The sequence below is a fragment of the Dermochelys coriacea genome, chromosome 6, assembly GCF_009764565.3.
Source record: "Dermochelys coriacea isolate rDerCor1 chromosome 6, rDerCor1.pri.v4, whole genome shotgun sequence".
In the NCBI taxonomy this organism is placed as follows: Eukaryota; Metazoa; Chordata; order Testudines; family Dermochelyidae; genus Dermochelys; species Dermochelys coriacea.
The window spans coordinates 102,268,585-102,284,330 of record NC_050073.1 but is presented as its reverse complement, the minus strand read 5'-3'; the positions used below and the strand labels follow the sequence as shown (position 1 = coordinate 102,284,330).

General features: G+C 41.8%; 1 protein-coding gene across 4 annotated transcripts in view; it reads right to left on the bottom strand.

Annotated features, from left to right (window-relative positions):
* The window catches only part of AK7 (adenylate kinase 7), a 62,159-nt gene that overhangs the window by 5,133 nt on the left and 41,280 nt on the right, over positions 1-15,746 (bottom strand). For all 4 annotated transcript variants that reach the window (XM_043516349.1, XM_043516348.1, XM_038404403.2 and 1 more), the window contains 3 exons: positions 15,198-15,263; positions 13,213-13,410; positions 3,395-3,615 (listed from right to left, as the gene is read on the bottom strand). In XM_043516349.1, coding sequence (XP_043372284.1) covers positions 3,395-3,615; positions 13,213-13,410; positions 15,198-15,263 — 485 coding nt within the window. The remainder of the gene's footprint in view (positions 1-3,394; positions 3,616-13,212; positions 13,411-15,197; positions 15,264-15,746) is intronic.

Here is a 15,746-nt window from a genome sequence, read left to right as displayed (position 1 = left end):
TATTCAGGGGATACCATCATAGGGCCTAATCACATCAGCCACACCATCAGAGGCTCGTTCACCTGTGCATCTACCAATGTGATATATGCCATCATGTGCCAGCAATGCCCCTCTGCCATGTACATTGGCCAAACTGGACAGTCTCTACGTAAAAGAATGAATGGACACAAATCAGACGTCAAGAATTATAACATTCAAAAACCAGTTGGAGAACACTTCAATCTCTCTGGTCACTCGATCACAGACCTAAGAGTGGCTATACTTCAACAAAAAAGCTTCAAAAACAGACTCCAACGAGAGACTGCTGAATTGGAATTAATTTGCAAACTGGATACAATTAACTTAGGCTTGAATAGAGACTGGGAATGGATGAGTCATTACACAAAGTAAAACTATTTCCCCATGGTCTTTCTCCCTCCCGCCCCACCCCCCACTGTTCCTCTGATATTCTTGTTAACTGCTGGAATTAGCCTACCTGCTTGTCACCATGAAAGGTTTTCCTCCTTCCCCCCCCTGCTGTTGGTGATGGCTTATCTTAAGTGATCACTCTCCTTACAGTGTGTATGATAAACCCATTGTTTCATGTTCTCTGTGTGTGTGTATATAAATCTCTCCTCTGTTTTTTCCACCAAATGCATCCGATGAAGTGAGCTGTAGCTCACGAAAGCTTATGCTCTAATAAATTTGTTAGTCTCTAAGGTGCCACAAGTACTCCTTTTCTTTTTATAAGGAAAGCAATATGGGATTCTGCCTAAACACAAAAGCAGAAGGCTTCTGACGGGAGCTGAGGGCTGTGAGTGCCCCTTGCCAGTTTACGTATGCCACTGGAGCTTGTTTGTCACACTGGACTAAGACACTGTTGAGCTAGCAGTGGTTCCCAGGCAAGAAGAACTAAGCATATTACCAGTAACTCCAGTGCATTAAAACACTGATAGAGTGCCCAAATAGACACCTCAGCCTGAAATGGTGGCATCCAAGACTATGCATATGAGACAAGAGAGGAAGGGAAAGAAGGCAAAAGTCAAGACCTGCTAAAAGTTTAGTGGTGAGGAGAGCGATTATAGCAGGATCTTTAAAGTTCTGTGGGATAGGGAAAACAAATCCTCCAAGAAGGAAAGTGTGCAATCTTCTGGAGGAGGAAAGTCTTCAGTGGATGAAGATTAAATAAAGGGCACCAAATACAAAACCTGTATAACAGAGCTAGAGAATATGCCTGGCCAGATCTGCTCTACTGTCCCCCACTTGGGGGAACCGTTGCGCTGGGACACTTGAAGCAGCTGAACAGAGTGGTGTTAGTCAGGGCATGTCTACACTTACTTTGGATCGATGCTGTGGCGATCGATCCACTGGGAGTTGATTTAGCGTGTCTAGTGAAGACCCGCTAAATCGACCGCAGATTGCTCTCCAGTCGACTCCGGTACTCTACTGGAACAAGAAGCATAAGGTAAGCATACGTGAATAACGTAGCTGGAGTCGATGTAGCTTAGGTCGACTTATTGTGGTGTCTACACAGTGCTGGGTCAGTGGGAGAAACTCTCCTGTCGACTTACCTTATGCTTCTTGTAATCCACAGTAAGTGTAGACATGCCCTGACTATCACCACACTCTGTTCAGCTGCTTCAAGTGCCCCAGCGCAACGTTCCCCCAAGTAGGGGACAGTAGAGCAGATCTGGCCAGACATATTCTCCAACTCTGTTTTATAAGCTTTGTATTTGGTGCCCTTTATTTAAATCTTCATCCACTGAAGACCTTCCTCCTCCAGAAGATTGCACACTTTCCTTCTTGGAGGAATTGTTTTCCCTATCCCACAGAACTTGAAAGATCCTGCTATAATCGCTTTCCTCACCACTAAACTTTTAGCAAGTCTTGGCTTTTGCCTTCTTTCCTTTCCTCTCTTGCCTCATCTGCATCATCGTGGATGCCACCGTTTCACATATTTCATGTAGCTGGAGTTGTGTAACTTAGGTCAACTTAGTCCCGTAGTGTAGACTTGCCCTCAGAACGGACCAACAAAGTCAGTCAACATAGGGAGAGGGAAGAAAAAAAGAGTCTCAACACTAGCACAAATACCCATCTTCTGAGAGAAGAGGTTACTCAATGGGTAGCCAATCATGCAACCTCTGAAAAGTGGTGAGCTGCCTCTTGTATTCAGTCTAATGAGGCCAGGAGGAAGGCAGAAGGGAGGAATTGTTCTCATTGATGCTGCCCTTTTTGACCCTTGCTCTCCTCTTTTCTTTCCCCAAACACTTTCTTTGCCCTGATTTTCTCCTTTTGTTTGATCTTCCTTGCCTGCTTCATTCCATCTTGTTAGAAAAAAAAAGGGGAAGGAGGACTAAGGTAACTGCTGTTCCTTGCTTATTGCATGTAGTAGGCAAAAAAGGGGGGGGGCTGGATGGACTGGTGCCACAGGACTCTTTGCCGCTTTTACAGATCCAGACTAACATGGCTGTCCCTCTGATACTTGACATATTATAGTAGACAATTACAAATGGCAAGATAAAGCAGCTTATTACTGCTACTGTTTGGCTCCATAGAAGGATTTCCCTGAGTTTTCTCAGTTCATTTCAGCACCAGCAAGAAATGACATAATGTTAATTAATTTTGATTTCACAGGCTCAATAAGGTGACTGAAAAGTTGGTAAGAGGGAATCTTTGGGCTCTCCTGGGTTCTGCCCCTTTCAATGTCTGAGTGGTTCTGCAAGTTTCAGCAAGTCCACCTGGAGACCATTTATAATAACACAAGACACCTGGAATCTTTATTCCTACTGTGTGAGCAAAAGTGTGCAAAGGTAGCCAAAAAGGGAGCATGGAGAATGCACACAGGAGATGTGTTGATTCAGTGCATCTCCTTGAAAGCCTCATCTGGGGCAGCTCCAATGGTGCAGTAATCTTTGCCCATCTGTGGCAAAATCCCCAGAGGAGGGGTAAGGTGATGGTGTAACTCACTGTGGCACACTTGTGTAAGGGCTAATAAAGCCCTTTTTCTTCAGTTTCTTGCTCTGGAGTGTTCCAATCAATATCTGAAATCTCACTGGACATTTATAAGGCGTTAAGAGGAGGAAGGTCATCAAGCTTGTTTTAAGGGTATTTTGGTAACAACACTCAAAAGCTTCTGTTGTAATTTATTAATATTTGAATTCTTTAACAAGGGTCTCAAAATACATCCGATGAAGGAAATATGAAAACAAATATGCAACTTGGTATAGGAGACTACAGAGCAGATACCACACTTTTGAAATGGAACGACACTGCATAGCTCTGACCCAAGTATCATATGCATACCCAAGTCAAACATTTTTGCATAAGGTCAAATGATAAGACTACTGGAGATCCCCTAACTGCTATTTTCTAAACAGGTATATAATTAGGTTTGTGCAGAACTCTAATAACTTACCCACTCTTCCCAGTTTGCCACCTTTTCAGCCCTTTCCTCAGCTTCCTTACGCTCTTGTTCAGCATTTTCTTCTGCTTCTTTGGCAAGGCGTGCCTCAGCTGCTTTGCATTCTAGTTTTTCCTTTTCTTCATCTGTCAAACCATAATTTCGAGGTTCTCCAGTTTCTTTGATGATCTCATTTACAATAAGTCTGTTCTCAGGATCCTCAAACTTTGCTACATCTTTTAAACATAAGAACAAAGAACATAAATGTCCTCATTAATTACAAGGGAAAGGGAATTCAGTGATTATTGTGAGACCTTTAAAATATATTTGATATATTAGTTAAGGTTGGCCAACACTTTCCATCATAAAGAGCCTGTTTTCAGCCTGTGTCAAACTTTAACCATCTTGGCTGAAGTTTTCTGTGCCAGGTGTCTGCTCAGGCTGACACATATAACACTTCAGCTAAAATGATTGTCATTTCTGAAAATGAGATGGGAAAAAATATTGTTTTGCCCACTATTAAACAACAACGCCGCAGACATTGAGCAAGATGCCTTGTAATTGCTCTTCCACTCTGCTGGGTTTGCTGTGGCAGTGAACACTGGCACTGAGAGCAGGGCGACTGTCTCTGTGCTCTCAACACTGTCTCTACTGGTGCCCAGGCAACATGGAGGAGATTATATATATATATATATATATATATATATATATATATATATACACACACACACAGAGAACATGGAAAAAATGCGTGTTGCCATACCAACTGTAACGAGACTAATCAATTAATGGTGTCCAGTTTGCAAATTAGTTCCAATTCTGCAGTTTCTCATTGGAGTCTGTTTTTGAAGTTTTTTTGTTGGAGAATTGCGACTTTTAGGTCTGAAATTGAATGACCAGGGAGGTTGAAAAGACCATCCTGGCAACATGAATGTAGAATTCCTCTACACCAACATTCCACACAAAGATGGACTACAAGCAGTCAGGAACAGTATCACCGATAATGTCATGACAAACCTGGTGGCTGAACTTTGTGACTATCCTTACCCACAACTATTTCACATTTGGAGACAATGTACATATTCAAGTCAGTGGCACTGCTATGGGTACCCGCATGGCCCCACAGTATGCCAACATTTTTATGGCTGACTTAGAGCAACGCTTCCTCAGCTCTCGTCCTCTAATGGCCCTACTCTGCTTACGCTACACTGATGACATCTTGATCATCTGGACCCATGGAAAAGAAGCCCTTGAGGAATTCCACCATGATTTCAACAATTTCCATCCCACCATCAACCTCAGCCTGGACCAGTCCACACAAGAGATCCACTTCCTGGACACTACGGTGCTAATAAGCAATGGTCACATAAACACCACCCTATACCGGAAACCTACTGACCGCTATACTTACCTACATGCCTCCAGCTTTCACCCTGACCACATCACACAATCCTTTGTCTACAGCCGAGCTCTAAGATACAACCGCATTTGCTCCAATCCCTCAGACAGAGACAAACACCCACAAGATCTCTATCAAGCGTTCTTACAACTACAGTACCCACCTGCTGAAGTGAAGAAGCAGATTGACAGAGCCAGAAGAATACCCAGAAGTCACCTATTCCAGGACACGCCCAACAAAGAAAGTTACAGAACGCCACTAGACGTCACCTTCGGCCCCCAACTAAAACCTCTCCAACGCATCATCAAGTTCTACAACCTATCCTGAAGGACGACCCATCACTCTCACAGATCTTGGGAGACAGGCCAGTCCTCGCTTACAGACAGCTCCCCAACCTGAAGCAAATACTCACCGGCCACCTTATACCACACAACAAAAACACTAACCCAGGAACCTATCCTTGCAACAAAGCCCGTTGCCAACTCTGTCCACATATCTATTCAAGGGACACCATCATAGGAGCTAATCACCTCAGCCTCACCATCAGAGGCTCATTCATTTGCACATCTACCAATGTGATATATGCCATCATGTGCCAGCAATGCCTTTCTGCCATGTACATTGGTCAAACTGGACAGTCTCTACGTAAAAGAATGAATGGATACAAATCAGATGTCAAGAATTATAACATTCAAAAACCAGTCGGAGAACACTTCAACCTCCCTGACCATTCAATTTCAGACCTAAAAGTTGCAATTCTCCAACAAAAAAACTTCAAAAACAGACTCCAATGAGAAACTGCAGAATTGGAACTAATTTGCAAACTGGACACCATTAAATTAGGCTTGAATAAAGACTGGGAGTGGATGGGTCATTATACAAAGTAAAAACTATTTCCCCATGCTAATTTTTCCCCTACAGTTACTCACACCTTCTTGTCAACTGCTTGAAATGGGCCATCCTGATTATCACTGCAAAAGTTTTTTTTTCTCCTGCTGATAATAGCCCACCTTAATTGATTAGTGTCATTATAGTTGGTGTGGCAACACCTATTTTTTCATGTTCTCTGTGTATATATATATCTTTCTACTGTATTTTCCACTGCATGCATCCGATGAAGTGGGTTTTAGCCCACGAAAGCTTATGCCCAAATAAATTTGTTAGTCTCTAAGGTGCCACAAGTACTCCTTGGTTTTTTTTGCTGATACAGACTAACACAGCTACCAATCTGAAAACTGAATTTACAAAGTAAAGAAACTCCAGGACTAAGGTCGTCTACAATCTTAATTTACCGCTTGTGCATATGAATGATTGCACCTTCCTGCTACTTTTATACTGTCTTTGATTAGATGATCACACACTGTTTTTCCCCACAGGACCCCTAACAACAAAACTTTAGTATTAACCATGGATAGAAACTTCCATATCACATGGTCTACAATTCTGCTATTCATCTACTCATCTAAATGGTTAAGACTGCAATACAAATGCTACAGAAGTCATACTTAACTGCATAGCCTCAGAAATATACTTGTCTTTTTAAATAAGAGCTGAGATTATTAAATAAAAGAGCCACAGAGGATACATCTACATAGCCCACAGCAGTGAGCTTCTGAGTCCAGGTAAACAGACTCTAGCTTGTGGGGCTCATACTAGTGCTCTAAAAATAGAAGCCCACCTCTCTCTAGCTTCAGAGTCTGAGCTCAGCCCAAGCTGCAACTTCAAAGCACCATCTACACAGCTATTTTTAGAGGACTAGTATGAGCCCTGCAACCTCAAGTCTGTTAACAGGGGCTGGGAGGCTCATTGCCCTAGGCCATGCAGGTGCACCCTTAAGGGGTCACAAAAACTGGGGAGCCCACAATTGAGATCTTAAAAGGCAAGCACTGTTAAAAGGATAACATTGCTTTTCATTGAATAAAAGATTCTTTATCAGTGGTGTCAGCCACTGACTAAGCCTCCCTAGATTCCTGAGTTATTCCCAATTTGCAGTTGGGAAAGCAGACAGAAGTTAAGTGCTTTACACAACTCGTGCAGGGAGAAAAATCCAGATAACTTGATACTTTCCTGTTTAAACCACAGTGCAGACATAAAAAAGCCAGCTCAGAAGGCCACATTTTTAATAGTTGGCAGTCTTCTAAAATCCTTGATGATAGTAAAATCATAAAACTCAAATATTTGGATCAATATTAAGAAAAAGCCACACATCAAAAAAAATTCCTTACTCTACAACAAAATTATATCCCCGTTGTGATTGGGCCAGCAATCTTTCATAAACCCTCTCATGGCCTAGAGTCAAATTACAGGCACCCTGCCTCAGTTTCCCCTGTTGGACTATTCATGGAAATTTCACTTCAGGCTTTTTCTTGGTCAAAAGATATCCCTCCTTGGGAACTGGGTTTATTAATATAGATTAAATGATAAAACTCAAAACCAAGTCCCTTCATAAGTTCACACAACCCAAGGTTTCTCCCCTTCTTTCTTGGCCTTCCTACCTGAGCCCTTTACCATCCCTACCCTGCTTGTACTGGCCTCCCTGCCTAGTACACTTTCTACACACTCTACAACCACTTTCTGACTTTCCCACCATTCATTGCAACTTCCTGCTCCTTTTATATTGTAAAGTGAAGTTCATGCTGTATTCAGGGTTGGCTTAGCCCCTTGGCTCTTCAGCCCATGGGGCAAGCCCTATCCTGTTACATTCCCACTAAACCCAGTACACCCAATCAGTTTCCCCCAGAAGAAGTGTGAGAAAAAAATCAGGTTTGTTGTTTGATCTTCGGGTTACTAAATGTGGGCTGTGATGGACGTACTGGGGATGAGATTTGGAGTAAATCTCAGGAAAAACTTCCTAACTGTAGGTTTCAGAGTAGCAGCCGTGTTAGTCTGTATTCGCAAAAAGGAAAGGAGTACTTAGAGACTAACAAATTTATTTGAGCATAAGCTTTCGTGAGCTACAGCTCACTTCATCGGATACATTCGGTGGAAAATACAGTGGGGAGATTTATATACACACACAGAGAACATGAAACAATGGGTTTTATCATACACACTGTAAGGAGAGTGATCACTTAAGATGAGCCATCACCAGCAGGAGCGGGAGGGGAAGGAAAACCTTTCATGGTGACAAGCAAGGTGGTCCTCAGACATTCTTGTTAACCGCTGGAAATGGCCCACCTTGCTTGTCACCATGAAAGGTTTTCCTCCCCCCCCCCGTTGGTGATGGCTCATCTTAAGTGATCACTCTCCTTACAGTGTGTATGATAAAACCCATTGTTTCATGTTCTCTGTGTGTGTATATAAATCTCCCCTCTGTATTTTCCACCGAATGCATCAGATGAAGTGAGCTGTAGCTCACGAAAGCTTATGCTCAAATAAATTTGTTAGTCTCTAAGGTGCCACAAGTACTCCTTTTCTTTTTCCTAACTGTAAAAACAGTAGGACAATGGAACAGACTGCCCAGGGAGCTTGTGGAAGCTCCTTCATTGGAGGTTTTCAAAAGGAGATTGGATAGCCATCTGTCTTGGATGGTTTAGCCACAGCAAATCCTGCATTTTGGCAGGGGGTTAGACTAGATGACCTGTGTGGTCCCTTCTAACCCCATGATTCTATGAGGTAGGGTGAGAGAAATGAGTTGCAGAGCTAAAGAGCCTTTACTGAAATTATTCTTGCCATAAGTCATCTTTTTGCACCAGAAAGCTGTAAACTTGCACACTTCAGTTGATTGCAGCTGCAAGGATAGAAGCAGTTCTGAAGGTACCAGGACCTAAGTCTCTTGCTTTCAAGATGAAAGTCGAAATCTTAAATTGCATATGGAAGTCAGCTGGAAGCTAGTGAAGACTGTGAAACATGGGTGTGATGTCCCTATAAGAAGCACCACCAGGCAAAGCAGCATGCCTCCTTTGGCACTAGCTAGAGTTTCAGAATAATCTTCTTGTGTAGCCCAAGGCAGAGGACAATGTAGTAATCTAATCATGAAGTGAAGTCAACATCAAAAAGAAAAAGAAAATCATTCTTATGAAGCACAGATTAAAAAACAAACAAACCCATTCTAGGCAAGTGCTACTACCTAGACTTTCAGATGAATATGTGTGAATATAACTATCAAACGATGGGCAAACCCCCTCAATCAAGAAGGCAGAAATAATTACCACTTCTTCCATTTGCTTTCCCTGTCTAATACCATTCCTTGGTCTTCCCCTGAACTTAGGCCTTGTCTACACTGGCAAGTTTCTGTGCAGTAAAGCAGTTTTCTGTGGTGCAACTCCCAAGGTTTACACACTGCTAAGCTACTTTGTGCACAGAAACACCTCAGTTGCAGCGTTGCAAAAGAACCACCTCCATGAGAGTTGTAAGCCTTACAGCACAGAGGCTCAAGCGCTGTATTGGCAGTGTAAATACATTACAGTGCAGAAAGCAATCAATTGACCTCTGGAAGTGTCCGAGAATCCCTCAAGTGACCACTCTGCTCATTGTTTTGAACTCGGCTGCCTGCCGTGAAGGCATGTGCCCCTCCCCTTTCAAAGCTCGGTTTCTAACAAGTGCTGGGGAGGGAGACAGGGGCTGATGTCAGGGTTTCCCTCTCCCCCTGTCGCAGGGCTGGTTGCTTCCTGCTGCTGTCTGAACTTACAAGACAGCATGCTGACATGCTCTCTGTCCCCCAAACACAGTCTTTCCTGCCCCCTCCATAAACACACACTCCCTGTCACACACTCTGCTCCCCTTCCCCCACACTTCAGTTGAAAATTGGCTGGCAATGTAGTAAAATGTCCACAGAACAATGGGATTGGGAACGCTGTGCCTGCCCCATGAGGCATTGCAAACCCTTCCAAAAGCATCCTGCGGCCCATTGCACAGTGGAATAGCTACTACAATGCACTGCTCTCTTTGCCCTTGCAAGAGCTGCTAATGTGAATGCGCTCCACCGTCACAAGGAGTGCTGTGTGGACACACAATAGCAGTTTAACTCTAGTGCTTTATTAAAAGAGTATAACTTGTTGGGCAGAAACTTGCCAGTGTAGACATACCCTTAGCTAGCTAACCTGCATCCAACTCCCACTTTAGTAAAACACTGAGAAAAGTCAATCAACTTCACCATCTGGATCTGATAAGGAATGTTGTGGAGCCAGGTGCATCTGCATACTAGATGTAGAACTGATCAATGAAATTGTTGTTAATTGTTCACTTTATTAATATAACTTCATAAGCCAAGTTTTATGAATTAAACAACATTAACTCATAAAACCAGTTACCCCAATAACTGGCTAATTGAATTTCACTTTCAATCCAATTGCTGCTTAAATCACTGAAACGTACACTGTTTCAACATTGTAACTTCTGTTCACTGTTTGCCATTCCTTACACTTGTCTATATTGTAACTCAAACTCCATTTTAACTTGTCCCAAACTCCATTTTAAAATGCTCACTTCATTTTGTAAAAGCTTGCTGCAACCTTCATTTTTGCAAAACCCTGCTGTAATCTTATTAGTTTAGTTTAGATGTGTGAATGAGGTATGTATGGATGATGGAATCAAGCTCCAGGCCCAGCCTGTCCTGATGAAATAAAGTGTAAACTCCCAACGGCTAAAGATGCAGACAACAGCCTTGACAAAGTAAGAGGAGTCCACCCTCAAAAGAAAAGAACAAAAGTACAATTGAAGAAACATCAAACCCAGGTCCTAGGCTGAAAGTCATGTCTGCAACTGACAGGTGATCAATCACACCGAATCCAGAGGCAGCATGACACAGCAAGACCTATAGACTCTGGATTCAAACTAAAGCCTACAAAAAGGATGGGTGAGATGGAAGACTTCGAAGGGTAACATTCTGCTGCCAACATGGAAGGGCATCGGTGCATGCCCAACAGAGACCCAGCTCTTCCTTGTGCCCGGCTTTCCTGGCCAGTTAGCCGCCACAAGCTACAAACCTAAGCCACGAACTCAAGCTACATTCAGGACTGGTAACTATACAACAACTGCAGAATCTGTGTCTGCGTATGAACGAACGTGTGAATGAATGTGAAACTGAATGAAGTGTTATAGCTATAACTGACTGCCTACTATGATTCTTTTTGTATTCACAATAAATGTGACATTTTGTCTTATCCCCTTCAATAAGATCCTGCTGATTTTTTATTTTATTGGTATAACATAGAGGCACCAGAGCTTAAATATTCTCATTATTTCCCCTTGTGCCCTCCTATATGCTTTGAATGGGAGGGACAATAGAATAGACGCTTCTGAAATACAATATAAGAACCCTCAGGACAGATGAAAAATTACCTAATATTGTTACTCACCAGGATCTCTTAATAACAAGAATTTTAGTTATAAGTTGGGGACGCATCAATTAGAAGTAACGGAAGAGGAGAAGGACCTTGGAGTATTGGTTGATCATGGGATGACTATGAGCTGCCAATGTGATATGGCTGTGAAAAAAGCTAATGCGGTTTTGGGATGCATCAGGAGAGGCATTTCCAGTAGGGATAAGGAGGTTTTAATACCGTTATACAAGGCACTGGTGAGACCTCACCTAGAATACTGTGTGCAGTTCTGGTCTCCCATGTTTAAAAAGGATGAATTCAAACTGGAGCAGGTACAGAGAAGGGCTACTAGGATGATCCAAGGAATGGACAACTTGTCTTATGAAAGGAGACTTAAGGAGCTGGGCTTGTTTAGCCTAACTAAAAGAAGGTTGAGGGGAGATATGATTGCTCTCTATAAATATATCAGAGGGATAAATATAGGAGAGGGAGAGGAATTATTTAAGCTCAGCACCAATGTGGACACAAGAACAAATGGGTATAAACTGGCCACCAGGAAGTTTAGACTTGAAATCAGACGAAGGTTTTTAACCATCAGAGGAGTGAAGTTTTGGAATAACCTTCCAAGGGAAGCAGTGGGGGCAAAAGATCTATCTGGTTTTAAGATTCTACTCGATAAGTTTATGGAGGAGATGGTATGATGGGATAATGGGATTTTGGTAAGTAATTGATCTTTAAATATTCAGGGTAAATAGGCCAAATCCCCTGAGATGGGATATTAGATGGATGGGATCTGAGTTACCCAGGAAAGAATTTTCTGTAGTATCTGGCTGGTGAATCTTGCCCATATGCTCAGGGTTTAGCTGATCACCATATTTGGGGTCGGGAAGGAATTTTCCTCCAGGGCAGATTGGAGAGGCCCTGGAGGTTTTTCGCCTTCTTCTGTAGCATGGGGCATGGTTGACTTGAGGGAGGCTTCTCTGCTCCTTGAAGTCTTTAAACCATGATTTAAGGACTTCAATAGCTGAGACATGGGTAAGGTTTTTCATAGGAGTGGGTGGGTGAGATTCTGTGGCCTGCGCTGTGCCGGAGGTCGGACTAGATGATCAGAATGGTCCCTTCTGACCTTAGTATCTATGAATCTCTTAGGGAAAAAAAGGAATGGAATTCCTCATGAGCAACTCTACCTATGCTTTCAAAGGTCCAAAAATATGTCAACTACACTTCATGGTCAATGTGACAAATCTGAAAGGATCAACATGGACACATGGTCTTTGTCCATTGCCAGAAGATTTCCTACCAGTACAAGCAGCCATATTTATAGAATTATAGGACTGGAAGGGACCTTGAGAGGTCTGTAGATGGTCTCCTCACGGACTGAATGGAAGGAAAAAAAAATCTGGGAACTCCAGGTATCACCAGGGTTGTTTCACCATAACGTTCTCATTATCTGAGTCCACAAAAGGGACATTCAAGACAGGGTGATAATCAGTGGGATTATCCATATCAAGGTAGCTTTTTTGTGCACAGGTGAAAATAGCTTCTTTAAGCAATGCTGGCATATTGCTCTCACTTTGTTTCTGAATAATCAGACTAGATTCACCAACCCCAAGAGTTCTAGTGGTCAGGTTTTGTGAATGGTATGTTGGAAGAAATTTTTTTTGGGGGGGTGGGAAGGGGGATTTCAAAAATTCCTTATGTCATAGTCAGAAGCATTACAAGACTTCCCTCCCCAGTGCCCTAGCCATCTTCATGCTTCATCTGTTGCAGATTATTTATATACCATCATGACTTGTGAGAACAAAGCTGAGGAAAAGGCTTATTGGGAGCCATGGTATTGAAAATCAAGGACTGGATATTACTGTACTAATTCACCAGACCATCAATAGTGGGGTCTGTGTTCTCATTATAAAAGGATAGTTCACTTAGCCTCCAAAAGTGAACCTTTAAAATGGGTACATTGTATGAGCCAATGGCAGTTAGATGTACAATTCCCCAAATTATGAGTAAACAAACACTCCTGCAGTAGTGCAAGCACGTTCTTAGATTTGTACTTCAGTGACCATTAAAATATGCCATTTTATCTATGTAAAAATATTGTATTATTTACATGGAAGAAAAATATACTATGTTTCTAATGGTTTATATAAAAGTTTGCTTTTATTCCATACCAATAAACTGTGGATGTATTTCAAGTTCATCAAAATAGTTGACAACTGTCTCATCTTCAGTGTTTAACTCTCTGAAGAGACTGAGAGTTCTCAAGAACCGGTCCTGAGTATAATGAGTTCCAGCCACAACACTCTCTGGAAGATTTATTACTCGGTTTTTTAGGAATTCATCTGAAGCATTCAAAGAAATAACATATTCTGTGGAAAAAAAACATTTTTGAGAGTTAGATGCAATGTCATAATTTTTGTTTTATTTTTCTGCTATCACTAGGTATCATCTATGAATAACAAATTCCAAACTACTAGTGAATAGAAACAGATTTAAATCTCTCCATACAAACGGCATTACAGAATGCTCCGTCTCCAACTGTGTACACTTGAAGCAATTCACCAATATTTAACAGTAAACAAAAGTGCTTTGGAAAGAACCCTGATGTTCCTATGTTATCTCAGTTAAAAACTGTAAAGTTTTAACTACAAACTATGGACCATATCCTACCACCCTTACTTATTGAACTCAGTGGGACTATTTGTGATGTAAGGGACTACTCAACATGAGTAACAGTGGCAGAATCTAGTCCTAAAGCCCCAAAGAAAGCTACTGTACACAGCAGTCAAAATGCTTTAAATAGTAAAAGCTGAAAAGATCTGTGTGAATTGTGTGGCCAACGTAGTAAATAGGACTGGAAAACTTAACTCATCTATTCAAAAGACCTCATGGACTAGATTACTATAGACTGGGATTTCTAATCTCATAAATAAATGTACCTATGCTCGGGTTAAGTAAACTATCATGCACCTAAGCAGTACATAAAAATAAAATATGCCAGATGCAATATAATTTAGTATCATTGTTATCTGTAGTACAGTGGTAGGGAAAAATATTGGAAGGGCATGTGAAAACATTTTACTTTGTATTAGTTTAACAGTCTCAAATTTTTATTCTTTATAAAATAATAATCTTTATTCATATCTTTATTCAGCTTCAGTGAAAATGCTACCTATGCTGACAGGTGGACTTCTCCTGTCAGTATAGGCAATCCACTTCCCTGAGAGGCAGTAGCTACATTAACAGGAGAAGCCCTCCCATTGACATCACGCCAGGAGGTAATCAGTATACTTGTGTTGCTAGGAATGTGGATTTTCCATTCCCTTGAGCAACACAGTTATACCGACATAAGTTACTAGTGTAGACTTAGGGATAGTCTACTCTGGCAATGCTAAAACGCCGCCATGGCAGCGCTGCCACCTCCATGAGGGACGTCGCTACCAGAACTGGGAGTGCAGCTCCCAGTGCTGGTGCACTGTCTACACTGGCACTTGACAATGCTGAAACTTGCTGTGCTCAGGGGAGTTCTTTTTCACCCCCCTGACCGAGAACTTTGTAGTGCTGTAAAGCGCCAGTGTAGACAAGCCCTAAGCCTCAGATAAAACTGTCATTTAAGTCAAAGGAAATAAGGACTAATTTATCTAATTTTAGAAATACTATTGTAAATTGGTGAAGCAGTTTAGCAAAGTCAAGCAGTATCGTCTTTTTTTGGGAAGAAATTTATAGAACCAGGTACAGCATAACAGTTAGTAAAACTCAGAAAATGAACAAAAATGTTTCCCCCCTCAGCATAGCCATGGGTTGAGAGTGCAACCTTCTCTCACATAGTCACTCTTCTTTTCTTGGAACAGCTGTGTTTTTAGACCTCCCCTGCAGATCCTGTTGCCAGGGTCATCACAGTGCATCACAATGATTTATTCATGTTTTCACTTTAAAAATGTGGACTACAAGTGTCTCAATTTATGAATAGAAGAAGCTGCTTGGTTCAAAAGTTAGTGCTTCATCATCTGTTGCTGTCTGTCTAGAGGTCTGGACCAAATCTTTGCTCCAATGAGATTAGGGCCACTATATGCTTAAATCCAGCAACAAAAGGAGTGCTTCTTAATGGTGTGAGTATTCTTTTAAAACTCTGCCCTTTGTAGTATAGTAAACTTACCAGGAGTGATTAATTTATCATAGCGAGGCACTTTGCTTCTTGTCTCTTCTTCCTCATCATCTTCAACTAAAATAAAAGTACAATATAATTAACACTGTCACCTGAAGAAACTATATTACTAACGTTAACTAAAGAGGTGCTAGTAACAATACCTGTCCTTTATGTAGTACCAGTTCTTTATATGGTCAAATGACACTAATTAATGAATCCTGACAGCACCACTGTGAGATAGGTGGGTAAATAATTCAGAAAAAAAAGTTTAGATACTGCTAAATAAGAAGCACAAATGATGCTAGATCTTCATGATTCAGAAGAGTTCTATTGTTTAAAATTAGCTTGGTGCATATTCATTCTCTCTCTCTTTCTCTCTCCCCCCGCCCCCCATATGGTACATGAACATCAGACACAGAGATCCTGCCAGCCACTGCAGGATTCTGCTATGAGACACACTTTTCTACATCTCAGCAGGAGCAGCATGCACACCCACCATCTTCTGGCCAACTCCTGCTACTGGCAATAGAACGTATACTAGCTGTTTTGGGGGGCTGG